General features: G+C 38.1%; 1 protein-coding gene across 1 annotated transcript in view; it reads left to right on the top strand.

Annotated features, from left to right (window-relative positions):
* Positions 1–850: 850 nt before the first annotated feature.
* DAW1 (dynein assembly factor with WD repeats 1) overlaps positions 851–27979 on the top strand; it is a 44947-nt gene continuing 17818 nt past the window's right edge. The window contains exons 1-6 of the mRNA XM_041768106.1: positions 851–906; positions 13807–13879; positions 17481–17625; positions 19066–19124; positions 21842–21964; positions 25721–25820. Of these exons, the coding sequence (XP_041624040.1) occupies positions 867–906; positions 13807–13879; positions 17481–17625; positions 19066–19124; positions 21842–21964; positions 25721–25820 (540 nt within the window). The 5' untranslated portion in view covers positions 851–866. The remainder of the gene's footprint in view (positions 907–13806; positions 13880–17480; positions 17626–19065; positions 19125–21841; positions 21965–25720; positions 25821–27979) is intronic.

The raw sequence follows: 27979 nt of genomic DNA, 5'->3' as shown, positions 1-27979 counted from the left end.
AAAATGTCAAAGGCAATCTAATAACAGTTAACTTTTGTTGAGTACTTACCCTGAGCCAGAAAAATGAGAAAACTAAAGCAGAGTGATTGCATCCGTTTCCAAAGCTCAGGGGCGTCTGGGTGGCTCAGTGGTTGAGCTTCTGCCTTTGGCTCAGGTGTGATCCCGGGGTCCTGGGATCGAGGCCCACGTCAGGCTCCCTGCATGGAGCCTGCTTCTCCCTCTGCCTGTGTCTGTCTGTCTCTCTCTCTCTGTGTCTCTCATGAATAAATAAATAAAATCTTAAAAAACAAAAAAAGAAAGTCCCAGAAAGCCTTAAACCCAGGGTGCACAGTAGCGTGTGGGGTCCCAGAGATGCACCTGCCTTCCCATCTTGCCTCCACCACTGGCTAGCTGTGGGGGTTCTCACTTTCTTTGAGGGGTTCTTCACTTTCTCTGATTCTGGGGGGGGGGGGGGGGGGGCAGGAAGAAATGATGCACCACTGCAGCCTCAGGCTCCATAGCTACAGGTGTACAGGGCGCCAAGCGCAGCGTCAGGCCCAGCGGCAGCACGTGCAGCCTCTTCCCTTGTGGTCCTAGTTCTTCCGTGGGGACAGGGCCACGAGGAAGGCCCGGAATGGGGACCCCGAGGGGGTTTTTCTCCCGTTCCTCCTCCTTGGAATCCCTTGGGCCGAAGCGCGCGCGCCTCGCCCCTAGTGAGGTCACCTGCCTGGGGCCCCGCGGGCCCCCCGCCCCCGCCCCCGCCCCCGCCCCTGCCCGAGCTGCGCGCCCCGGGAGCCCGCGCATGCGCGCCCGCGCCCCGCCACTGTTGGGCTGTTTCCATGGCTACGAAGAGCGTCGCGAACCTGGGATCCGGCGAGGAGCAGAAGATGAAGCTCAGGAGCCTCCTGCTCCGCTATTACCCGCCAGGTACCGGCCGCGGGGGGCTCCGGGCGGGGGGGGGGCCCTGGTGAGGGATCCCTGGGCGCGGGGCCGCGGGAGGCGGGGCGCTGCTGGACACTTGCTCCGAGCAGTCAAAGGGACTTTTTTTTTTTTTTTTTTTTTTTTAGGAAGTCTTTAAACGTTGAAGTTGCTGAGTTATAATGCTTTTCTGCTTTTCTGACTCGCTAGGAATGTGGCAGACGGAGAGGGAGGGGGGTGATGTCCCGACAAATTGATTTCCAGAGGAGCAGACACTGAAAGGACCACATTGCCTATTATTTTATTTTATTTTATTTTATTTTATTTTATTTATTTTGTTTTATATTATTTTATTTTATTTATTTATTTTATTTTATTTATTTTGTTTTATATTATTTTATTTTATTTATTTATTTTGTTTTATTTTATTTTATATTATTTATTTATTTTATTTTATTTATTTTATTTTATATTATTTTATTTATTTATTTTGTTTTGTTTTATTTTATTTATTTTATATTATTTATTTATTTTATTTTATTTTATTTATTTTATTTTATTTTATATTATATTATTATTTTTTATATTATTTTATTTTATTTATTTTGTTTTGTTTTATTTTATTTATTTTATTTATTTATTTTGTTTTGTTTTATTTTATTTATTTTATTTTATATTATTTATTTATTTTATTTTATTTTATTTATTTTATTTTATTTTATATTATATTATTATTTTTTTATATTATTTTATTTTATTTATTTTGTTTTGTTTTATTTTATTTATTTTATTTTATTTTATTTATTTTATATTATTTATTTATTTATTTTATTTTATTTATTTTATATTATTTTATTTCATTTATTTTATTTTGTTTTATTTTATTTATTCTATTTTATTTTATATTTTTTATTTATTTTATTTATTTTATTTATTTTATTTTATTTTTATTCTTATTTACAAAAATAATTTAAAAGATGTTATTTATTTATTCATGAGAGATAGAGCGAGAGGCAGAGACAAGGGCAAAGGGAGAAGCAGGCTCCATGCGGGGAGCCCGACGTGGGACTCGATCCCAGGACCCCGGGGTCACGTCCTGGGCCGAAGGCAGGCGCTCAACCGCTGAGCCACTCAGGCATCCTTGCCTTTTATTTTATTTTCTTTTATTTCTTTTTTTTTCTTTTTTCTTTTTTTTTTTAATAATAAATGTATTTTTCATTGGTGTTCAATTTGCCAACATACAGAATAACACCCAGTGCTCATCCCGTCAAGTGCACCCCTCAGTGCCCGCCAACCACGTCAGGATGTGTTGAATATGAAAAGGAAAATGCGGGCAGCCCAGGTGGCTCCCTGCATGCTCCCTGCATGGAGCCTACTTCTCCCTCTGCCTGTGTCTCTGCCTCTCTCTCTCTCTCTCTCTCTCTGTCTCTCATGAATAAATAAATACAATAAATACAAATTCCTGAGTCCACCATCAGAGCCTTTGATTTAAAAAAAAAGGAAAATGCCCATGCAACAAGGCATATTCGCATTCCAGGCCACACGTATCAGTTGACCCCAGACACATGTTTCTTGAGGACCAGCCACCAGGTGCTGTGCCCTGCTTTAAGGTCACAGTCCTTGATTCCAATGAGTTAAGGAATTTCAAAATATGCCCTCAGAACCCTGTAGGTTTAGAGTGGGATAAACTGGCCTGGTTGTCTTGTTTCACAGGTGAGGGTATGGTCACCTTTGAAGAATGCGTGAAGCCCACTGGTCACCCAGTTTCATAGGTACAGAAATAGAGGCAGGGACGCCTGGGTGGCTCAGTGGTTGGGCATCTGCCTTTGGCTCAGGTCATGAACCCTCCCCCCTCTCCTGTGATTGAGTTCCGCATAAGGGTCCCCAGGAGCCTGTTTCTCCCTCTGCCTATGTCTCTGCTTCTGTGTGTCTCTCATTAATAAATAAATAGAATCTTAACAAAAATAAAGAAATAGGGGCAGAACTTTTGGTTCCAATTCCGAACTCACTTTAAAAATAAGGATATAAAACTTAAAAATCTGCAAAACTTGCCACAAAGCAGTAGTTGACCAAGTATTCCTGCCGGATGAGAAGTTTGGGCTTCCCTGTAAAGGTACGCCTTGCAGCAACTATCTCCAATATGAAGTTAACATTTGTAGTAAAGACACTTGTTTTATCCTTCTTGGGATTACAACTAAAATAACATGAAAAGGCTCAAGATGTGAGAGGTAGCACGTCGGAAATTGTAAATGGCTTGTTCTCTTGAAGCATTCACAACTTTACTTTGGCTGTGCTTGGTGTAGGCTGGTGCTGGTTCCCCAAAATAGATCTGATTTGCGAATGACTTGCTTTCATTCATCCCTTTGCTGTGGAGTGTAGGTTAGGAAGATGAGCTCTGGGATCACAATAACTGGCTCTCATCGGATACAGTATACAGATTTTGTAACTTGAGCAATTTGTTTCAATCCATCAAGGTGTTTCGATTATCAAGTCACATGGTGATGATGATACTCATTTTGCCGGTCTACTGACCCTTTACAGCTACTCTCTCATTTATCTCTTTCCCTTCAGAGCAAACCTCCTTGGAAGAATAGTGTCCCCATTTCTCTTCTCTCTTCCGTCTTGGACTCACTCCTACAGTGTTATCACCTTCATGGCTCCACTGAAACTGCATTCTTTTAAGATCCTCAGTGGCCTCCAAGATCACTAAACCCACTGGCCACCTCTCTGTCCTTCCTGTCCTCACCTGACAGTAGCATTTGATGCCTTTGGCCACTCTGTCTTTTGGCTTCCAGGACACATTGTTTTTTACTTGTACTTTATTGTTGCTCCTTCTTCATCCATCTTGTTGGCTTCTCTTCCTTCTGATCTTAATGTTGGATTGCTCCAGAGCTCTGTCCTTGGACTTCTCTATCTATACTTATCAGCCAGGTGATCTCATCCATTCTCAAGGTTTAAAAACCTGAATGGGTCATCCTGAGTACCTCATGGCCTACCTGGTTGTTCTTTTGGATGTGCAATGTACATCTCATATGGGGTATCTTGTGGTCTCCCTCGTCCCAGTTAATCGCAGCGCCATTCCTCCACTTGTCCCTGCCAAAACCTTGGACTCATCTTTCTCTCCCATCTTGCATACTCCACATTTGGCCCAGTAACAAATCCTGCCAGCTCCCCGTTAAAATATATACAGGATTCAGGGGTTCTTGGTTGGCATCAGTGGTTGAAGCATCTGCTTTCGGCTCAGGTCCTGGGATTGAGCCCTGCATCAGGCTTCCTGCTCACAGGGAACCTGCTTTTCTGTCTCTTCCCTGCTTGTGCTGTCTCTCTCTCTCTGTCTCAAATAAATAAATACAATCTTTAAAAACTTAAAATATATACAGGACTTAACAGTTTCACCTCACAGCAATGGCTACCATGCTTTCTATTGCTAGAGTCTCCACCCTTGCCCTACTTCTGTGTATTTTCAACACAGCATCAGGATGATAGCTAGAACATAAATCTGATCATGTCACTCTTATGCTTGAACTCTCTGATGGCTTTTCATTTCACTTAAAATAAAAGCACCATCATCTCCAAGGCATTAATCTCCACGGCACTACAGGATCTTCTTTGATTTTGCCTCTGACTTCACCCCGCTTCCCCTCTAGCAACACTAGTCATCTTGGGGTTCCTTGGATGGGCTGGGCATGCCCCCACTCAGGGTATCTGCACTTGCTGCTCTTTTTGGCTGCAATAGTTTTCTCTGGACATCTACAGAGCCAGCATTCTCACATTTTTTGGCTCTGATCTTAAAAGTAAGTGAAGTAGGGCAGCCCCAGTGGCGCAGCGGTTTAGCGCCGCCTGCGGCCCGGGGCGTGATCCTGAAGACTCGGGATCAAGTCCCACATCGGGCTCCCTGCATGGAGCCTGCTTCTCCCTCTGCCTGTGTCTCTGCCTCTCTCTCTCTCTATGTGTGTCTCTAAGAATAAATAAATAAATTATAAAAAAAAAGTAAGTGAAGTAAATAAAGTGAAGCCACCCTTTCTAGAATTTCCCAACTTCTCCTCAAGATATTTCATAGCATCCTCCTCTGCTTTGTTTTTTTCTTGGCCCTCTCTCAGTTCATCTTGCCATAATTTTACTTACTTATTTCAAATAGTCACCCTGGCTCAAATAAAAGCTTCATGAGGTCCTGGACTCAGTAAAATCTGTTTACTACCACATCTCTAGCACTTGGAGTAGAGACTGGCCAATAAATAGGTGCTCACATATTTGTTGAATAAATGAATGAGTTTAATGAGATGTGTGTTGAGTAGAATGCCCGGAGCTCCTCCTGAAATGTGAATAGGTCAAACAGGTGGTCTATCAGTTTCGCTCCAGCTCTGAAAGTCCAGGGTTCCAACGGCAATCTCACATTCAAGTAATGCTTTAGACTTACACTTGCTACTGTTGCCTTAATGATTATTTTATAGTGAAGTCATACCACTAGCGTGTTAGACACTTAATTTCTGAATTCCAGTGGTTGGTGATCCATACATTATATGCAAGTTTCCAACATACTACTGAATAGCAGGTAGGTGTTAAAATAACATTATCAAGTAGGAAAAAAAAATCGCTCACCACTGAATCATTCTTGTGTTACCTTTGTCCCTTCTGCAATTTTGTTTAATTTCTTAATCCCCAGATTTCAGTCCTCCTACTTTCTTTTGAGTAACATATAGGTCAGGAGCATTCCACACTGTTGGCATCCATGGAATTGTCCCTCTCACATAAAAGTAATATGGCTAATCAAACATGGGCATTCTCTTTTTATCTCATTCATTAATCCATAAGCTCTTCTCTTTGTGAAGAGTGGGTGTTGCATACGTGTTTTTCAACTGACTCAGGCATGGCAATCTTTGTCTTTTACTTCTTGTATGTAGGCTCCAAGGTTTTGGGGCCAAGAGATGGAGTTAAATAAACATTAATTAAACTAATTAATATTCTGAGCACTTTAAAGGTCTCTTGTTGGTTGAATGTGATCTGAGTAAGGAACACTCACGTCTTTTTAAGCTTAGCCTTATAGTGTTTTGCAGAATTTTGGGGGTAGCAGCTTCTTAAGTGTTTTTGGGAATCATACCTGCTGCACAAAAATTCACAACCAGAGGCAGATGGAAAACATTAAGAAACTGTGGGAAACAATCACCGCGGAACAATATGTGCTCCTAGGAACATCTTTTTCTGTTTTGTGCCTGTACTCTTCATTGACATGACCCAGCCTTGGGCTCATATTGCAGCTCGGTGCTCATGGGAAGGATGAACATTTAACCTTGATGCTTTGTAACAGTCGGACAGTCCAATTACAGGTTTCAGATTTTGCTCTTTGTTTTTTAGATCCATTTGAATCATAACCCAACTAGATTTTGGTAGTTAACTTTTACAATTTTTATTTTATAAGAAACAAAGTAGCTGTGAATAAAGAATGGAGAATTTTGTGAATTCGCTAAAATTATTTAGGGCATTTCCTTAGGATAATAGATCATGCTATGTGGGCTCTCAAGTGCTAATTCTTTTCAATTTTTCTCTGAGGTACAGATTAGGATTACATTATTTACTTATTGTTTACCTCATTTATTTACTCAGCTATTTATGGAATGCCTACTTTTGTCAAAAATAAATAGTATATATTCAGTGCTCTTATATATAATGCAAAATATTTAAAATTACAGAATAGGAAAGAAGCAGTCCTTAATGATAGTGATGCCTTAAACTGATAGAAACTTTGTATCTTATTTGAGTTTTCAAATAACCTTATTGGGATCTTGATCTTCAGGAGTTGATATGCTAATAATGTTAATCTCTATCATTTTTCTTCCTTTTTCTCCATGTTCTAATTTTTCTCTTACTTTTTTCTATTATAAAAGTAGTATTCATTTTTAATAAAATTCTGAAAAATATATAAAAGGATAGCTAAGATCATCCTCAATCCACTGAAGGTGTGATGGCTTCTTGAAGGAGCCACCTGATATGTCTGAAAATGCCTATTTCCTCAACCTTGCTAATATTTGGTATTATCAGTCTTTGCAATCTTTGCTATTCTGATGACTAAAAGTTGTATTTCTTGTTGTATTTTGTATTTCTTTGTAATGGAGTTGGGAATATTTTATTGTGATCTGTTTATTGGTCATTGTCTCTCTCTGGTAGCAAATTAACTGTTCATGCCTTTTGCCCATTTTCTTGTTAAAAATCATTTTTAGATTCTTTATGTTAAGCTCTTTAAGCTTCGTATTTATCGTTGAAATGTTTTTGCTCATTGTCATTTATCTTTAACTTTGTGGGATCTTCTCTTGTGTAGAAGCTTCAAATTAATTTTAGACAAATGCAGCAATTTTTTTCTTCTTTAGGTGTTGAATTTCACATCATGCTTAAAAAGCCAATTACTTACACTAAGATGTAAATATCTCCTGTTGTTTTGACCACTTTATATTTAGTTTTTAATATTAAAATCTCTAATCAACCTAGAATATATCTTTGTATGTTGTATGGTAGAAATCCAATTTTATGAATTTTTCCAACTACATCATTATTTATTGTATAGTTTATTCTGTCCCTACTTGTTTAAAAAATTACTTTTGGTTTATTTTTAAACTCCCATATATGGTCAATTCTATTTTTTTAAAAGATTTTATTTATTTATTCATGAGAGACAGAGAGAGAGAGAGAGGCAGAGACACAGGCAGAGGAAGAAGCAGGCTCCATGCAGGAGCCCAATGAGGGACTCGATTCCGGGGCTCCAGGATCATGCCCTGGGCCAAAGGCAGGCACAAAACCACTGTGACACCCAGGGATCCCTAGTTAATTCTATTATGTTGATCTAATTTTGAATCAGAATCACATTTTATTGTTCTATAGTCTGTTATAATACATGGTAAATTTTCAAATTCCAAAAAATAAAGTTATTATAATTACTTTAATTTATAGATTAATTTGACTTGTTTATAATATTATGTTTTCTCATCTAGAAATGTGTCTCCATTTATCACAATTTTCTTTTCTGTTCAGTAGTATAGCTAGGTCTTGGACACTTGTTAATTTTATGTGTAGGTGTTTGATGCAATTATAAATGTGATCTTTCCTTTACTTGAATCTCCTCTTGTCAATGTATCTAATTCTTTTTTTTGTTTTTTGATGAAAAACATGACATTGTTTTAATATCCACATTTCCTTGAGTAGTATAGAGGTTGAAAACAGGTTGCTGCAAGCTTTTTAAAAAATTGTGCTAGTAATATTCATTATAGAAAATCTTAATAATACAAGTCTGAGGAAGAAAATTAAAGTTACCCTAAAAAAATAAAAATAAATAAAAATAAAAATAAAGTCACCCTAATCTTCATGCCCTGTTGTACCCTCTTAATTCCCTGTTGCTGTTTTTGATACATAGATTTACAGATGTCTGCTTTATTTTGTAAATGAAGTGGATCATACTCCATGTGAACTGCTTTTTCCTGAACATATTTCCATCAAAAGACATGTGTTCTAATCCTGGTTCTGTCCTTGGCTTACTATGACCAGTCAATAAATCCCATTAGGTCTTGGTCTTCTGGCCTATGGTCTAGGGATCACACACCTGGCCTCACATACCTTTATATGACCAGCGCCCACCAGCTGTAGGGCAGAGGGAGAGAGGGACCTAGTCAGTCAACCTACCCTTGACTTTGCATATATATATATATATATATATATATATATATATATATATATCAGTTAATTACTGTAATTACTTATCCCACTTCTTTACAATTAATTATTGTAATTATACCACTTCTCCTGTGGGTAGAGCACTTCCTACTTTTTTTTTAAGCAATGTATCTAATTCTTACCTACTTCAATCTTAGCTTTTTGAATTTCATTTATTTTTTCTAAGTCCTCTTAAATTCTTCCTAGAACATGTACATATAAGTAGGTTTTTAAAAAGATTTTTACAACATTGTAACATCCATATTTTATTGAAAAAGTTAACATGGAACCAAAAAGTCAACTTACACTCTAAGGAAATAACTATTTAGAGCAGTTGGCTCTCCACAGATCCTTTGTTTCTTTGTAAGTTTGCTTCTTAGACTAGAGTCTGGTCTAAAGTCTTAAATATGAAAGGATCACTTCTTGGGGCAAAGAAACAAAATAAAACTATACCAAACAAGCCTTTTAGTTATGGTTGTTTGCCTGCTGTGTCCTGGTGTTCTCATCATTAAAACCGTGTGGGATGATTTTTCTGTTCTAAAGTGTTATACTTCATTACACAATGGCTGCTTGGGTTTATCTACTGTCCTGAGATTGAAGCTGTGTGGTGGGGTGTGTGGCGATATGTGACACTGGGAAACAAGCTCTGTAGGAGATACAGGATGGAAGGGGAAGACCCTAGACATGTTCGAGGTACAGGCAAGATAGCCACATATCTGGAGCTCCGAGGTCTAGATGGGAGAGTTATAACTGGCAATTATTGGCGTATTAATGATAATTAAAGCCATGGGTACTAGTGAACTTAGAGAAAAAAAAATAAAGTGAAGAAAGAGTTCCTAGACCCGAACCCTAACCTAAATCAGTACTTAAAGGTGAGGAGTAAGAGGAGGAATCGGTAAAAGACAATATAAAGTAACAAAGTAGAGAAAAAGACAGATTTCATAAAAGCCCATGGAGAATCACATTTGAAGAAGGAGGGAGTTGGCCATGGTGTCAATTATTTCTGAAAGTCTGTGTGTCATAAAGATAAGGACTGTCAGTTGCATTCAGTAGTCTGGGGACACTCATCCAGTCATTTAACTCATATATTCAGCAAGCACTGTTTGAACAGTCCAAATTTCATGGTGGACACTAGGGATAAAGAGAAGACAGGGACCCAGGAGTACACAGCCTAGTGAGTCAGGTGTGGCTGGGAAAGATAATGGAAAGATCGTAAACACAACAGGTAGGGGCAGGCACCACTGTGGGAGAAATGAAAGCCAGAGAGGGGGAAGGCGTAAATCCATTTGACAGTGTGGTTTTGTGGTTTGTACTTGTAGCTGGCCAAACCACATGCTTACTGTGCATAAACCATCACGACTCATTCCAAGGATGGTCCTCCTGAGAGCATAAAGAAGCATATGGCTTTCTTCTCAAAGATGTTGCAATCTCACTGGGGAGCGAAGGCATAGATGTCAAGTAATAGAAGGTGACTGTGTAGGATACGTCACAAGTAATAGAAGGTGACTGTGATTAATCTTTAGATAATAAGCACTATTTAATGAGCTTAATGAGTTTCTAGATGCCAGGTGCTTTATATACTTATTATTTAAGGTCAACCAGCAAATTGAAGGTATTATCTACAAATGAGAAGACTGAGATATAAAGAGATATAAAAGAGATTACTAGTATCATGAAATAAGTAGAGACTTGAGCTGGAACTCCAACCCAGATCTGTTTGATGCCGAGTACCTGCCTTTTCAACTCTGCCACATTCTATCTCAATGGTCCAGTGCTTTGGAAAGTAAATACAGTGTTTTTGATGGAATTTCCTGTTTTCTCTTGATCTGAAATCTGTTATATCAAATTTATGGTCATAGGGCAGTGAGTCTCAAATTGGAGGAGGACCCTTGGGGGTTCTTGCACCTTTTCAGTGGAGCCTCAAGGTCAAATCTGTTTTCATAATAACCATAAGATATCATCTGTTTTTTTCATGGTGTTGACATTTGTACTACGGTACAAAAGCCCTCTGGAAACTTACTTCACATGAGGTAGTGGCAACAAACGTTCATAGCCATCACTGTATTCCTCACTGACGCAAACTCTTGATAGGAAGAAACCCCCTCAGTTTCACTTAGGAATGCCCTTGATGGAATATTATGCCTGAATGAGATAAGTCAATCAGAGAAAGACAATTATTATATGGTTTCACTCATATGTGGAATATAGGGAACAGTGCAGAGGATCATAGGGGAAAGGAGGGAAAACTGAATGGGAAGTCATCAGAGAGGGAGAAACACTGTGAGAGGCTCTTAACTCTAGGAAACAAACTGAAAGTGGCTGGAGGGGGAGGTTGGTAGGGGAATGGAGTAACTGGGTGATGAGCATTAAAGAGGGCATGTGATGCAATGAGCACTGGATGTTGTATGCAACTGATAAATCATTGCACACTACATCTGAAACTAAGTATGTACTCTATATTGGCTAATTGCATTTAAATTAAAAGAAAAAAAGAAGGCCCTTCATGAAACAGTAAGACTTAGTAATGTAGTCACTGACCTCAGTGAGGTCAGTGAGTCATACTGACCTCAGAGTATTTGCATTCCAAGTGATGAAATAGAAAATTCTCATTAAGCACTTCTGCTGCACAGTTATCTTTGAAAATTCTTTGGATGGAAACTCTTGTGCAGTCATTCATGTGGACTGAGAGATGAACCAGCTGTTTTCCTCAAGGAATACCAGTTTTACTTGAAAGACTGGAAAACAAACATGGGTCTCAGATTTGGATATTTGGAAGACATTTTGTTTGAAAACTAAGCAAAGCGAGCCTGGAAATTTCAAGCCAGACTGTCAGCATTTCTTGCCATTGATAAAATTTGAGCTTTCAAGCAAAAATTAGAATTTCAAAAAACTTGTTATCTACTGCCATGAGCTGGGCAGCTTACTGATCAGTGAGAGAGTTCTCTGATGATAGATATTAGTAGTGATATTAAAAATTGTGATTTTGTGGGGGATATTGTATGATGACAAATGTCACCATTTAGAAGATGGGCATAACTCAGTAAACTAATGTTTTTCGGATGTCTGGTGCATGATGTGTAACCATATATGAATAAAATATCCTTTAAAAGTCTGAGATAGACGAATGAATTTTAATGTAACAGAGTATGAAGAATTATTTGATGTGGTTTCGGATCCTATGTTGCAACCAATCTTTATGAATTACTGCTTGTCAAGTTTTGATGTAGTATTAAAGAAGGTTATCCATGATTATCTGGAAATGCAATTATTTTATTTCTCCATTTTCCAACTGCATATCTATATGTGCCCAGATTTTTTTCCATATACTTTATTGAAACACTGTGTAGGAACAGCTTGAATGCAGGAGCAGAGAGGAGAATCTGGCTGTCTTTAATTAAGCCAGTTATGAAAGAAATTTGCAAAAGTGTAAAATGATGATAGTTATTTCTATAAAATATGTGATTTACATTAGCATGCTATGACTTTATTATGGCTATTTTATGATAGTTTAATAAATACTTTTAAAAATTCTCAGTTTTAATACAGAAAATATTACAAAAACAAACTCTTTTGTGTCCTCAATAATTGAAAGAGTATAAAGCAGTCCTAAGATCAAAGCTTTTGAGATCCACTGGCCCATATTTATAGAAGTAGTACGATAAAGTGGATGAGAGGTTCTGTTCGGTTTTTTCCCCCATGTAAATTATCTCTCTGTTGTTCAGAATGAATATATTCTATTGATCTGTCTTCAAGTTCACTGATTCTTTCCTTTGTCATATCCATTCTCCTACTGAGCCTATTCATCAAGTTTTTCATTTTGCCCATTAAACTTTCCAGTTCTATAATTCCCATTCCAGTTTGCTTAAAAAACTTTTATTTTTCTGAGATTTTTCAATTTTTTCATTTGTTTCAAGTGAATTTGTAAATGGTTACTGAAGTATTTTTGACATCTCCTTTAAAATCCTTGTCAGATAATTCCAGCATCTGATTCACCTCCATATTTGTTTTTGTTGATTGTCTTTCTCTGGTTCTTGGTGTGATGGATGATTTTTTTTTTCCTCTTTATTATGTCCTGGACATTTTGGTTCCTATGTTAGGAGGCCCTTGATCCTATATGAATCTACTGTCACCATGTTTAGGGTTAGCATAGAGGTTCTGGTCTACTTCATGGGTTTTAGTTCCAATGGCAGCTTAGTTTTTTGAGCCCTTGCAATATGATTCTGGTCTGCTTCATTTTTCTGGTGTTGCTAAGGCTCTTGCTCAGTTCCAACTGGTGCCACCTGCAGGATGGAAGGTACTTCCCAGTAGCCTGCTCTCACTGAGTGACCTTGGGGGAAGTGGAGGGACAGGGACAAGACTCTCTAGGCCTGGTGGGTGACACCACTGGTTAAAAGGCTGGAAGACACTGCTTCAGTGCGTGAACGTGGTGTGAGATACAGGATATCCCAGGGCTTCACTACTGCCACTTTTGCAGGTGGAGGAAGCTGCCCACCAATGGCTTGGTTGCAGGATGGAGTCTGAGTGATGCTAAGACTTTCTTGTAGCTGCCATAAACAGATTAGGTGGTCCCCTGGGGCCCCACCTGAAGGTGTCGAGGAAGCCTGGGGCTTTGTTACTGGGCTGTTGCAGACACATCAGACTTCTGTTGGGGCCTAGCTTTGCAGGGGGACTGGGAAAGCTCAGGGATTTCCCCTGGGGGATCAGACTGCCTAAGGAGCTCCAGTTGTGGAGCAGGGCTTAAGGCTCCAAATTAGTTCTTTGACTTCCCTTTGCCTGGTCCTTTGGCCACAGAGAGCAAGCTTTACTGTTGCTTGGGTTTTTCTGTCTAAGCTTTTTGGTAGTTCCAGGCTCCAAGTTGTTCGGTTTTCCACTTTAAGGGTATATGGGAGGTAAAAAGAAACCCTAGGAACTCACCACACTGTCATTGCTCAAGTCCTGAGACCCTAGTCAGTTTACCCTCTACCAACCTTTGATTATTTTAGCATTGCCTTCTGAATAATTTCAAGGGTATTTAGCTGTATTTAGAGGAAGGACTAGGGAAAAGTGGAGTTCACACATTCTTATTTTAGTATCAGACATCACTGCATATGTTTTATGCTGAGTAATTCTAAAACTTAAAAAACAGAAATGAAAAAAATTATGGCAAATAGATTAACTTTTGACATTCATTGTCATCATAAGTGTTTTTATAACACATTTGCTTATTTTTTATAGGAATTATGTTGGAATATGAAAAGAGTGGAGAATTGAAGACCAAATCCATAGATTTGCTCAACCTCAGTCCCAGGTAAACTAGCTATGTAATGCAACCTGGGTTTCATATCCAGGTTTTCTTTTTTTATTGGAAAATGCTGACACAGAGTGATATGTAGATGAGCTGCATGAACTCAGGCAATACATGGCTAAAACAACATTCTGTGCTGTGTTATTTCCTGTTTGCTTTAGTGAGTTCTGCTCCAGAGTCTTACTGGGTGAGGAGGAGGTGGGTAAAGGATAGTTAGTCTGCCCCTTTTTCATCTTAAATAGACTTGTTGTTGTTTTTAATCTTTTAATTTAGGATAGTTTTAGAAAGTTGTGAAAACACGAGTTCCCACATGCCTCATGCCCTGCATCCCTTATTATTAGCATCATAGATTCACGTGGTACATTGGTCATAATTAGTGAACTAGTATTGATATATATTATTTCTAACTAAAGACCATATCTTATTCAATTGTCCTTGTTTTTTGCCTCCTGGTCTTTTTCTCTCCCAAGATACCATGTTACATTTCATTCAGGTCTCCCCAGGCTCCTTGTGGTGGTGACAGTCTCTCAGATTTCCCCCCCTTTTTTTTGATGACCTTAACATTTTTGAGGAATGCTGGTTATTAGAATTTTAAGAATACTACTGAATTTGTTACTTTCCTTGTAGAAAAATACTTCACAGGGCTGACTGCATTCTGTCCTCCTCATTGTCATGGGGCAGGTTAGGAGGACCCTGTCTTTGTCTCTGAAGCTTGTGGGGCACCCTGAGGAAATCCTCGTGTGAGATCATACTGCCCAGAATTCAGTCCTTTAGGAAATCCTATGCAAGACTCAAAGAAAAAGAAATACTGTGCAAAACTCCACTTTAAGGGACAGAATCAGATTAGTGATTATTCTGCAGAAACCCATAGGTTCAGATAAGGTAAAGATATTCTGAGTGGGAGAAAATTTTGAAAAAGAACAAAAATACCACGGTATGTGTTTCAGAGTTGTTGGCCAGTGAAATAAGTTATTTTCCATTGTGACCATTCTACTTTGTCATGATTAGTAGGGAGAGGAACAGAATGACAGCAAAGGGACCCCTCTTATAACCACAATTAAATAGTAGACTGGCTGCTCTCTAGCAGCCTCCTGGCTCCTCATGGTTGTGGCTACTCAAGAGGTCCCGGAGCTTGTCTAAGGGTAAGGAGATGCGGTGGCTCAGACGGTGATGGGTTTGATGTGGAGTTCACTTCTTGTTCCAGATGACTGCTCAGAGAAGGTACTCAACCGTTCATTTTTTAATCAAAGAATAAATGGTGGCAGAGATAATGGCATCAAATTTCATCCACAACAAATCAGTGTTTTACCTAGTTTTCAGGGAAGACAAGGTCTAAGATCAAGTCAAGATTGTCAGCTATTTTTGTGACTGGCACATATTACTGATTATGCCAGCATGTAGAAAGTTCCTTTGTTAGATGTTCCTTTATTTAGTTGGTAATGATGTGATTTGCACCTTCTATGTGCAAAGCTCCAGGTTAGATTTGATGGGAGGCTGTAAAGAATCTTAATCCCTGCTTTAATGGATGTGTTGTCCAGTTTGAGAAACACCTGTACAAACAGAACATCATATAAGTGGCACAGATAAATGTTTATATGAGAGAATAACTTCCAGCTAGAGATTCAGGAAAACACAGATCTCATATTTAAAGCAGTATAGAACCTTAGGATGCTGTAGTCATGCTCTGGAGTATATAAATGCCTCAAAGTAAAAAAAAAAAAAAAAAAAGCATGGATCTTATTTTTGGTTCTGCGCCAGAATCTTGGAAGAATTCTGTGCATAGAAACATTTACATGACAAGGGACATAGTAGAGTTACAGTACTGAAAAGAGCAATTAGAATACCACAGGGGTGAGATGGGTCAGATTAAACATCTGGTTAATTTAGAACTTCCTGGGAAATCTGTTTTGACCTATAAAATTTTTTGGAAACTCTTCCAAGAGGTATTATTATCTTCTTTATTCTCAGGAAAGTGTGAGTCCTTGGCCAACTAGCTGTCTTGGCATTTATCAAAGTCATTATAAACTGTGTATGACTCATTTCTTTTCTAAATATTCACCTCCTATTCTAATTGATCGTATTTCTTGAGAGCAGGCGCTGTGTCTTTGACCCTCCCAGGGCCTAGCTGTAGAAGGGACTCAGTAAATGTTAGTGGGGTGAATTGTCTTCTACCTCAGTCCCTTACACAGTCTGGAGCTCAGGAACTGTTTATTTACGAAGAGCAGAGGTGTGCTTATCAGAGTTTACATTTCTGGGAAGCAGCTGCTGAGACAGAGATAGGAGAGGTAGGTGGGTGTCAGGTTATTGAGAAGTGGCATCTGTGACAGGAAGTGAAGCAGAGTTCCGCATGAGGAGCCACTGACCATGATGATGCAGATGTGAGCCGAGTCTCTACCAGCCCACAGGGGAGCTCCCGGGTAAAGCTTGAGGTCCAGAGTCCCTCTGGGGACAAAAACGGCTAGTGCACTGTGCACTTGTTCAGCCCTGGGCTGAGGGCCATCAGAGGAGGGCATGATGCCCCCAGGCTCCAATGCTGAGGTGGATTCTGAAGAAGCTGCAGCTGGAGGCTGTCAGTTAGCAAAGCACCCCCCTCCCAGCGGGGCCATGAGTCCATTCTTGAAGGGAGGGGACAGACAGTGCATTTTTGATCCATGTTTGTGACATGTTTTGTGAAATGACCTTATTTTAGCTGTTTTGTGGTTTATAGACATTATTCTCTGCCTTGAACAGGCAAAATTGATCAGCATTGCTATAGATTATTTGAATACTGGGGGGAAATTTGACTGTACTTTTCAGAGCAGCTTTTTTCTTTTTTGAAAACAATGTTATAGCCCATACAAAATAGTAATCAACATCATCATCATTCTTTGAATGGCCATTTTTGGTTAGGTCCTTTCTCTTTCCCTAAAAAAAATATTTAAAACTTAACCTTTCCAAACCTCAGTTTCTTCTTCATTGAAATCATTGTGATAAAAGCCTTAAATTAGCTCTTGCTACAGGATTAAACAAGAGAATGTATGTAAGGTACAAAATACAGTCATCGCAGGAACATTCTGTACATGTTCATTAAAGAGACAAAAGAAACAGGAAAAAAAAATAAAGAGCTCATGTCCAGAACCAGAACCATATGCACTTGGCCTTCTCAGGTGAGCAAATCAGAATCCTTGCACACCTTCCACAGAAGACTTGGCTCATGATGAGGCATTCTGAAGAACCCAAGCCACTTTCGTGCAGGCTCGACTTTTTTTTTTTTTAATTTTTATTTATTTATGATAGTCACAGAGAGAGAGAGAGAGAGAGGCAGAGACACAGGCAGAGGGAGAAGCGGGCTCCATGCACCGGGAGCCTGACGTGGGATTCGATCCGGGGTCTCCAGGATCGCGCCCTGGGCCAAAGGCAGGCGCCAAACTGCTGCGCCACCCAGGGATCCCATAGACTTCTTTATTCATGTGTATCTTTTCCTTAGAAATCTCTTAATAATGTTAATGATGTTTTGACAAATTTTACAAATGTGTTTCATAACTCAATGCAGTTCTTCATGGAATGCATGTGTATGCAAATTTTGGCATAGAAAAAAGTAAGTTTTTTCTTTTGTGAATTTCAGCACTGAAGTCAATGCCCTAGTAGAAGAAATACAGAAAGCAGAGCCTCTAATCACAGCTTCAAGATCAGAGCAAGTAAAGCTTTTAATTCAGAGATTACAGGATAAACTCAGACAGCACAGCAACCACACATTCTATCTTTTTAAGGTAATGCATGTTTTTTTTTTTTTAAATAAACAGAAGAACTTCAATGAGTTAGCTGGTATCCTATAAATCTGAGACAAAATGCGGTTTATATTTTCTCTTTCTCTCTGTGCCTCACATACATTTGCCGAGACTAAGTCTCAATTAGTGTTTGTTTATTGACTGACTGAATGAAATTCAAACATTTATTTCTTGAGAAGTTAAATAAGGATTTGTAGTAAGTTTGGCTGTTTTTTACAATGTTAAATTTAAAGGATGACCGTTAAGGTAGTTTTAAGTTACTGAATAATTAAATATTTTTTCAGTTGGAGTAAATCAAGAGGTTGTATTTCATGGTATATCAATATTTAATATTTTCAGCTCCATGAGAACTAAATATATTTCAGTAAATTATTTGATATGACTTATATGATTAATGTGGTATAAATATAGCTATGTTTCTCTACAGAGAAATTATGTATTATGTTGATTAAATTAAAAGTATAACAAATATAGTCACTTATTCAGGAACAACTTTTAGTTTTTCTTAATTATTTAACAATATTTAATAGTTTATTCTGATATTGATTCATATTACACTGTTTTTCTTCTTATGACTTAAAGTAATAAAAAATGTAATTATTATTTATATACTTGACATATTCTATTTGATACAAAATATTCAATCTTTTGTAGTCATCCCTTCAATGTATTATTGAAAGATAAAGAAATTATTCTTGTGATACCTTTCTTCCAGCAGGTGGCACTATTTAACTTCAAATATGAGTTCTATAACTCGACCTTGTAATTTATCCTCCAAAGGGAACATTTTTGATAGTGAAAAGGGATACTATTAGTAATTATACTCCTGCAGTAGATATAACTGGGACTGTCCCAGCCTAGCCAATCACTCTATCGATAAACAGACTCCCCAATTTATTTATGTTCATTTGATAAATGTTAAGCATCCATTACATGCTTGACAATGTAGGAATTGAAAGATACATAAAATGAGACATACCCTGACTCTAGAGGAGCTTTAGGATTCCAAAAATAATAACAGATTTTAAAATCTATATTTGAAACATGTTTGGTGTATTATCATGTGCAATATTTAAAAGAAAGTGTTATAAATTAGTGCTATTTGATATCTTATTTAGTAGCAATAATTTATTTTACAAGTAAATTCATAGAAAACAGATCCAATTATGTTTTTGTAATTATTTGTAACTACCAAATGTATTATTGGTCTTTTTTTATTTTTTTTCTTTTTTTTTGTATTATTGGTCTTAATAGTAGAAGGCACAATGTATTTTTTCTCATTTGTCCAGATAGTGAATTTTTGTTCATTTATTATGTGTAACGAAGACAAACTTGAATGTCTTGATTAGTCTGAAGTTAAGATTAATGAGTTAAACTTAATTTTTTTGAGTCTATAACACATGATGCTTTCTTTCATTGAAGGTTCTCAGAGCACACATACTGCCATTGACTAATGTTGCACTTAATAAATCGGGCTCTTGGTAAGGTTCTCTTAAATTTATTTATTTTAAATTTTAAATTTTTTTAAATTAATTTATTTATTTATTTGAGAGAGTTAGAGAGAGTGTGCATGTAAGCGGAGGTGGGAGAGGAAGGGCAGAAGGAGAGGGAAAAGCTGAGGGATAAGCAGACTTCTTTCAGTGCAGGGAGCTGGATGCAGGGACCAATCTCAGGACCCTGAGATCATAAGCTGAGCAGAAGGCAGACTCTTTTTTTTTTTTTTAAGATTTTATTTATTTATTCATGAAAGACACACAGAGAGAGGCAGAGACACAGACAGAGGGAGAAGCAGGCTCCAGGCAGGGAGCCTGATGTGGGATTCTATCCTGAGACCGCGGATCACGCCCTGAACCAGGGACAGGTGCTCAACCGCTGAGCCACCCAGGGGTCCCAGAAGGCAGACTCTTAACTGGGTCATCCAGACGCCCTTAAAATTTTAAGATTTTAAAAAGAAAAAAAAATTATTGAAAATGTATTATAATTTTAAAGTAGTTTTAAGTTTATAGCAAAATTGAGTGGAAGGTACAGATATTTGCCATGTATACCTGGCCCCTACACACCCTCAGATTTCCTCCTTGTCATCTTCCCCCAATGACTTGTGCATTTATTACAGTTGATAGACCTACATTGACAAACACATCATTATCATTCAAAGTTCATAGTTTACAGTAGGGGTTGCTTTTGCTTTTGTACATTCTATGGGTTGACAAACATGTGATGACAGGTATCCACCATTAAGGCATCACACATAGCAGTTTCTCTGCCCTGAGAGTCCCCTATGTTCCACCTATGTATTTCTGTATTTCCATTTCTATTATGTCTAATTTTTAACAAGTAAGGAATAAAAATGTCCTTTTTAAAAAAATAAACTTTATATATTTAAGGTGCATAACATGATTTGACGTACGTATACATAATAAAGTAATTGTTATAGTCAAGTTATTTAACGTATTATCTCCTCACAGTTACCACTTTTTTGTGTAAAGAAAGCACTTGAAATGTGTTCTTTCAGCATATTTCCAGTATTCAATATTATTAACTATAGTCATCATACCTGTGTATAACATCTCTAGACTTACTCATCCCACATATCTGCAATGTTACACCCTTTGACCAGCATCTCTCCATTTCTCCCACTCCCCAGCCCCCGGTGACTACTGTTCTATTCTCTGCTCCTATGAATTTGACTTTTTTTTTCAGGTTCTACATATAAGAGAGATCAGACATATTTGTCTTTCCATGTCTGGCTTATTTCACTTAGAATAATGTCCTCCAGGTTCATCCATGTTGTGGCAAATGGCAAAATTTCCTTCCTTCTTATGGAATAATATTCCGTTCATTCCTTGATGGACATTTATGTTGTTTCCGTATCTTGGCTACTGTGAACAATGCTGCAAAGAACATGAGGGTGCAAATATGTCTATGAGGTTCCGATTTCATTTTTTTTGGATACGTACCCAGAAGTAAGATTGCTGGATCATATGGTAGTTCTATTTTTAATTTTTTTGGAACCACTATCTTGTCTTCCATCATGACTGTACCAATTTACATCCACAAAGAAGCTAGAAGGAAATGCCTAGAGAAGAATCAAAGATACATTGCCTTGTCAACCCTTTCACTTACTTGAGTTTCGATATTAGGATTTGTGTTCAACTTTTATCATTAGCACTTGACATAGAGACTGGCTTTCTAATTTCATGCAATTTTTTTTCTGTGTTGGAGAAGTATCTTTCCTAATGGAATATTTAGGGAATAACTAAGATACTGTTATTTTACTTTAAAATATGAGAGGCCAACATACTAATTATTCCTGTAGTCAAATATTCATGTAAGAGGATTGCAAATCTTAGGTAAATACTCATTGAACTTTTACTAGTATGCTAGTCACGTTCCAGGTCCTGAGGATGAGGGCAGTAAACCAGATGGATGGAAGAATTAGCATGTATAGAAAAGAAAAAAAATGAATTCTTTAGAAACTATCAAAGAGGTGAATGTGGCTGTTCAGGGTGTGCTTTTGGGCAAAATTGAGGTCCCAGAGACGGCCAATGCTGCTGGCCTTGTGGGCCATAAGCAGAAATTTGGATTTTCCTCTAGATTTCTAGGAAGCCAGCTAGGGAAGGTTAAAAAAAATAACTCCAATTTCAGTGTGGAAAATAGACTTAGAAAGATCATGTGTGAGCCAGCACCCATTAGAAGATGGTTTCATTTGTTGAGGCAAGAGATAGAGGCAATGAAGCCTGGTGAGAAGCGGCCACATTAGAAGTGTATTTTGAGATTGGGCTAACAGAATCTACCAATAGATTGTGTGTGGGATGTGAGGGAAAATGAGGAATCAAAGATGGTGCTAAGATTTTATGGTCTGACCAATAGGAAGAATGATGCTGTCTATTGAGATACGTCAGAGTTTCAGAAAATGTTATTGATGACCAGTATTTAATTATTAATTATTTATATTATTAGAAAGATTATTGGATATTCTTTATTTTATTTAGTGACTCCTTTTTGAGTTAGGGATAAATTGGAAAGTTTCTAATCAAAACATTTAGATACTGTTCCTAATTTAGCTGTTCTACATACACAAGTTCCATTATAAAAAGCAATAAAAATGGGCTTACAATCTTGCAGGTTAAAACAAAGGAGGTCTTTATTAACACACTGCTATTGTCACTTTATGATTGACTTATATTCCTTGTGTTAGCTTTATCACAGGAAGCTATGATCGGACGTGTAAACTCTGGGACACTGCATCTGGAGAGGAGCTTCACACCCTGGAGGGCCACAGGAATGTAGTTTATGCCATAGCATTCAACAATCCTTATGGGTAAAAAGACTCTCACTCATTCACTTATTCCTTATAAATCCATTAATTTGTTTATTCTTCTCTCCCTCCATTTATTGGAGGAGGAAAGGAAGAGAGAACTAAAATTTGTCAAGTGCCTGATGTGTGCTCTGAAAGCCTTTTAATTATCTTCTTCATGCTTACAGGAGTTTGGGGATAGGTATTACTGTTCTCATATAAAGTATATAAAGTTCAAGTACCCTTCCTGGGATCACCTGGTAATAAAGAGGAGAGCAAGAGTTCAGGTTCAAGCAGAATTGAGTCCCTTCTGTTGGGAATTCTCTGACAAGCAGGTCCTACTGATATTTACAGCTCTGGCTTCTGGAGAATGCGACACAGCCACATAACATGGTTTGCCTTGTTTAGAAGTTAATTTACAGTCTTTAGCAGAAAAAAATGTGTACAGTAACACAACAGTACAAAATATAATGGCCTTTTAAACCAATGTCTAGTTAACTGATTCAGCAGATTGAGTTAGTCCTCTAGCTATCCTTCTGCTCCCTGAATGCTTGTACCAACTGGGCCACCCACTGGGCCACCCACTCACCGGTATGCTCAGCTTCTCTTGCCACAGGTTAGGTGGTAGGCCCACCAAGATTTAATTGTGTTTTTACATAAAACTGCTTATGTTGGCTGTGCTTTCAATTGTAATTATGGAATTTGGTTAAGTATTGCTTAAACTAATGAAATAATGAATGTGAAAATAAAGCTGTTGAGGTTTCTTTGTGTGTGAATACATAGATAAGGTAAATCTTTGAAAAAAATTATTACTAAATGAAGTTGTAGATGAGAGCAATGTAAAAATTAGAAAACACACTGAAACATTTAGAAAAAATTTGTGCTCGGATTCTGCAAGCATGTTTAAGTTCTCATGCCATTTTTAAGAAAAAAATGGGTGGTTGTAGATGTTGGATATAATTTCTGTAAGACAGATAATGAGCTCTGGCTGGCCAAAGAAAAGGCCATGGCCTTGCATATTTGCGTAAAAAAATCTGAACGTTGCGTCTTTTCTCGTGATGGCTCACTTTGACTTTTTTCCATTCACCAAGCTGTTTCTATAAATACATGTCTTTTACCATAGTATTATGATGACTAGAACACAACAGTAAATGGTTTAAAAGTTAAGAGGAGAAAGATTTGTGTGATTTCTCCTGATAGAGGCTTTGAGGAAGATATGGGGCTCAAGCAGAAGCGTGGAAGGTGAAAGACGGAGGGAAGCGGGGAGGGCATCGTGGGTGAGGGCACCCTGCAGCTCCAGAGGTTAGGTGGGACTTTGTCTGGCACCCCTGGCTCTCTAGTGCACATTTTCTGGTGAGAAACAAGAGTGGGCGAGATCAGAGCTTTCTGTGTAGTTTGAACTCTGTTCTGGAAGACTGAGTTCTGATGAAAGCTTTGTGAATGAAGGAGGGACTCAATGAAAGTGCTATTTTGGGAGAGCTGTTCTGGCAGAGACAGGGGGCTGGAGGGTGTGAGAAGGGATGAAACAGGAGGCAAGAAGATTAGTTTGGAGACAGATAAAGTGATAGATTCAGGAGATGATGAAAGCAGTGTAGGATAGTGGCAAGGGCAATAAAGGGAGTTTTATAAAAATCTGATGCACTTAGAGTCGAAATTTTATCCCATGAATATTAAAAACTTGGTATGTAGGTTGCTAATGTCATTACATGTCTTTAAAATGTTACACACTTTTAAAACACATCAATTGTGATGGCACAAAGTTAATTGGTATGTTTAAAATGATTAAATATTCCAATTACATTACCGAAAACTTAACTGTGATGTATGCAGTTATACACTGTAGAGAATGTGATTTTTATAATACCTTATTGCACCAACCTGTGGGAGAGGAAGATTTTATTGAAATTATGTATGATAGAATGTTTTACTTCTGGTATAATTCCTACTCTAATTGCAATGTTATTTAAAGGACTTTAAAAGTATATTCTCTATAATATAATACCATGTCCTATAATAGGCTACTTAAAATATATGATATTTCTGCATGTCTGAGAACAAAGTTTTTTGGGGATAGAGAGGTAAAGAACGCTTCCTCTTTTGGTTCTGCTGTTGGACTCTATCAAGACCCCCTAATGAAAAACTCACTTGTCCAATTACAGAGTCTGCTGATTTATGTATGGATTAAAGCAGCATTTTCCATGGCATTTGGAGGCATTGGGGTTTCAGTAGAGTGAGTTCAAGATAGCCACCAAAGAATGAGAGGGAACATGTGCATGTGTGTGTGTGTGTGTGTGTGTGTGTGTGTGAGGGAGGGGGGGAGGAGAAGGGAGAGAGAGAGAGAGAAAGAGAGGAGAGGGGAAGAAAGAGAACAAAAGAGAGGAGAAGGGGAGGGGGTGGGGAGAGAGATGAATTTCAACCAGTTTAGTGTTTATATGTTTTATACATTAGGTCGGGAGTAAGCTTTGATTCAACAAAGTAATTCTAAAAAATATGTCATTGGTATTATCTTTTATCATGTAATGGCCTATGGAACTAGAGAGCAGTGTGTGATCAAACAGGAATCGATTGTGAAACAACAGCAACCTGAGATGATATGTCTGAGGAGCAGGAGGGATGGAAAGTGGAGGGAAAGAGTTGATAAAGGGCACACGGGGCTCTCAGCACATCCGAGCAGAAGTTTAGTGTTCTAAACTAACCACATCCCAGCGGACGTCAACAGCTGACGAGGAATGCCTAGACTGGATGGAGGAGAGCCAGTGCAGACCTTGGGTTGATAAGCAGCTTTGAGTGTTAGGAAACTCTAGGTGGGTGGGTATTCTCCAGAACAAACTGTCCCTGGAGCATGACAGAAAGGACCTCACTCCCATTAGCTCAAAGACCACAGAAACACTAACGTGGTTGGCCTGAGAACAAAGGAGAGATACAGGGCATCAGTGTTAGTTTGGACAAAATATAAATTCTGCAACTGTGCCAAGCACATATAAATTGCCTTAGGATATGCATTTTGGGTCATAAATCCCTTCACGGTTTTGAACAATGAGCTCTAACTGTAATTGATGACCCAGTTGGGTGAACATTTTGATGACTTGGTGTAAGAGACAGGGGTCAACAGTAAAGGAAAAGATTTAGTTCTATGATCACAGGTTAAACAGGTCAACCCGCTCTTAGCTGTTGTGTGTTGACAGTAACCCTGCCCCACAGTATACCCGGGAAACCTCTTGTTTGAAAGGGACAGGTCTTTACCCTATTTCCTCTCTAAATCCTCCTTCTTGTTCAAAGACCTTACAATCAGAGTAATATTGGCATTATTTTCCCAAGGAGACACTAAATTCTCAAAACCTTATCTAGCCATATGGTTAATTGGATTTATATCTTTTCATTCTTCTTCTTTTAAATTCAAAATTAGCCTTGTCAGTAGACCTACTAATAGAATTTTTCTATGTTCCTGCAACTCATACATTATTTGTTTCCATTTGGTAATAATTTCCTAAACTAAATTTTGTGCCATATTCATTGTGGCAATTTAAAAACTTACTGTAATCCCGAACATAAATTTATGCCTTCAATGTAAAATATTTAAAATTAAACATGCAAACTGATACTATTGAAAAATTAGACCTTAATTTTGTTGTCCGCTGAAACAAGTGTAAAGTTATTTATTGTTTTACAAAGTAAATTTCTGAGTAGACAGACCCATGTATTAATATCTCGTCTTAATTCAGTGTATCATATCCTGTGCTTGAATTTGTCTTCAAAACCCATTTTTTTTTTAAATCTTAGTGACAAAATTGCCACTGGATCCTTTGATAAGACTTGTAAGCTGTGGAGTGTAGAAACGGGAAAGTGTTACCATACCTTTAGGGGTCACACAGCAGAAATAGTGAGTATATTTTATTTTATTACACTTTTATGTTGCTCTTTCTTCTTTCTTTCTTTCTTTCTTTCTTTCTTTCTTTCTTTCTTTCTTCTTTCTTTCTTTCTTTTCTTTCTTTCTTTCTCTTTCCTTTTTCATAGACTTTATTTTTTTAGAGTAGTTTTAGATTCACAGCAAAACTGAGTGGAAGCTATAGTGGCTTCCCATATGCTCCCGCAGTCCTGCACCCCCACCCTAAGCATGTCCCATTATCAACACCTCCCATCAAAACTGTACATTTGTTACTATTGATGACCTACGTCAACATATCACTGCTATTTCATTTATTAGTCCATTATACAAATAGTGGTTCTACCTTTATGATTAATTATACAATTATATCCAGTATTTTTAGTTTATATATATTTTATATGGTGGCATTACTGTAATTTACAAACTATTTGAGTTTTTATATCTTGCAGTTGTCGTCAAAGACCTATATCCTGCATTGACTAAGTGGACGTGCAATATGATAAACATTTGAGTACAATGGCCAACCTGACCTTTTCTTTTTCAATGACTTGCTTTTAAAGGACTGAGTTGATGAGGGTTGGTAAAATTCTTAAAATAGCTTTTAAAGTAACTTTTTTTTTAATAACATGTGACATATGTAGGCTTTTAAAGTAACTTTTTTTTAAATAACATGTGACATATGTAGGCTGATTGTTTTCTGGATATCATTAGAATCCGAATTTGCATAAATAGTTTGATAGTCTAAGTGTCTTTCGCTGTTGGGAAGACCTTGCCCTTGGCCAATTCTGTGTTACATCTTATAACAATTAGTGAGATAATTGGCACCCTATGGGACAAATGATAGCTTTTAAAATAAACAAGCTGCTTATTTTTTTTTTTTAAATTTTTTTTTAAATTTTTTTTTATTTTTTATTTATGATAGTCATACAGAGAGAAAGAGAGAGAGGCAGAGACACAGGCAGAGGGAGAAGCAGGCTCCATGCGCTGGGAGCCTGATGTGGGATTCGATCCCGTGTCTCCAGGATCGCGCCCTGGGCCAAAGACAGGCGCCAAACCGCTGCGCCACCCAGGGATCCCACAAGCTGCTTATTTTAGGAATAAGATTTATTTATATTTATCCTTCGGATTCTTGGTATAGGCATACAATAAGGGCTCATGCTATGTTTAATATTTTTCCTAAACACTGGGGGAAAATGCAATACAAAATTATAACTGACCATTAAGGTACTCAATGTGCACAAAGAATAACTTTGTGCTAATATGTAAGCCCTTCACATATATTAGCTTCATTGCACCTCATAGCAACCTTAAGAGCTAGCTTTTTCCCCATTTTACAGTTGAAGGTGCCAATACATAGAGTAAGCAATTTGGCAAATTCATAAGAAAGATATAATCCTCATTTTCCTACTCCCTTGGAATTTTGAAAAAGTTCTCTTTATATATAGTTCCTAGGAAGATTGATAATTTTCATAGTCAACAACATCAACCCAATAAATATTTACTAAATATTAACCATGCATTGAGTCCTGGCCTGTGTGCTTAGCCTACCAAATAGAATCACACATGGTTCTTACCTGCAGGGATTTTATAGCTCAGTAGAGGGGGGAGAGTCATCAATAAATAAATTCAGAGATTCGTTGAAGGTGTGCTAGAAGTGGGTGGGGAGTTCAATGTGGTCAAAGAGGGAAGCACCTGGTCGAAGGGTGTTAAGGAAAGTCTGTGCAGATAGGTAGCACGTTCTCCAGGCAGCAGGAGTTTCACTGGCCAATGCCCAGGGGAGGTGTGCAACAGTGGTGCGTGCTTTTGAACTCAGATGACTCCATGTGGCCACAGAAACACTTCCCAAACTTCCCCTGTGATGACATGCACAAAATATGACAATATGGCTGTGCAACACACTGTGGGAGGGGGAGCTGCCTGTGGCCCATGGTCAGAGGTGCTGGGCAAGGATCCCTGGTGCTACCCCCACTGCCTGGGGTAAAGGCATCATGTCTTGGTGCAACTGCAACCCATTCAAAGCCATATCACATGGTAAGCATGATCAAAGTGGAGGAGGCTGGCAAGGCATAGTATTGATTCATATGCTATGCTAAAGAATTTGGACTTCATCCTGTGGCTAATGCTGCACTGTTGAAACTTTTAAGGTGGAAGAT

This window comes from Vulpes lagopus, chromosome 8, assembly GCF_018345385.1.
Source record: "Vulpes lagopus strain Blue_001 chromosome 8, ASM1834538v1, whole genome shotgun sequence".
Lineage (NCBI taxonomy): Eukaryota > Metazoa > Chordata > Mammalia > Carnivora > Canidae > Vulpes > Vulpes lagopus.
Note: the sequence above shows the minus strand (reverse complement) of the source record. Positions and strands in the feature narration are given on the sequence as shown.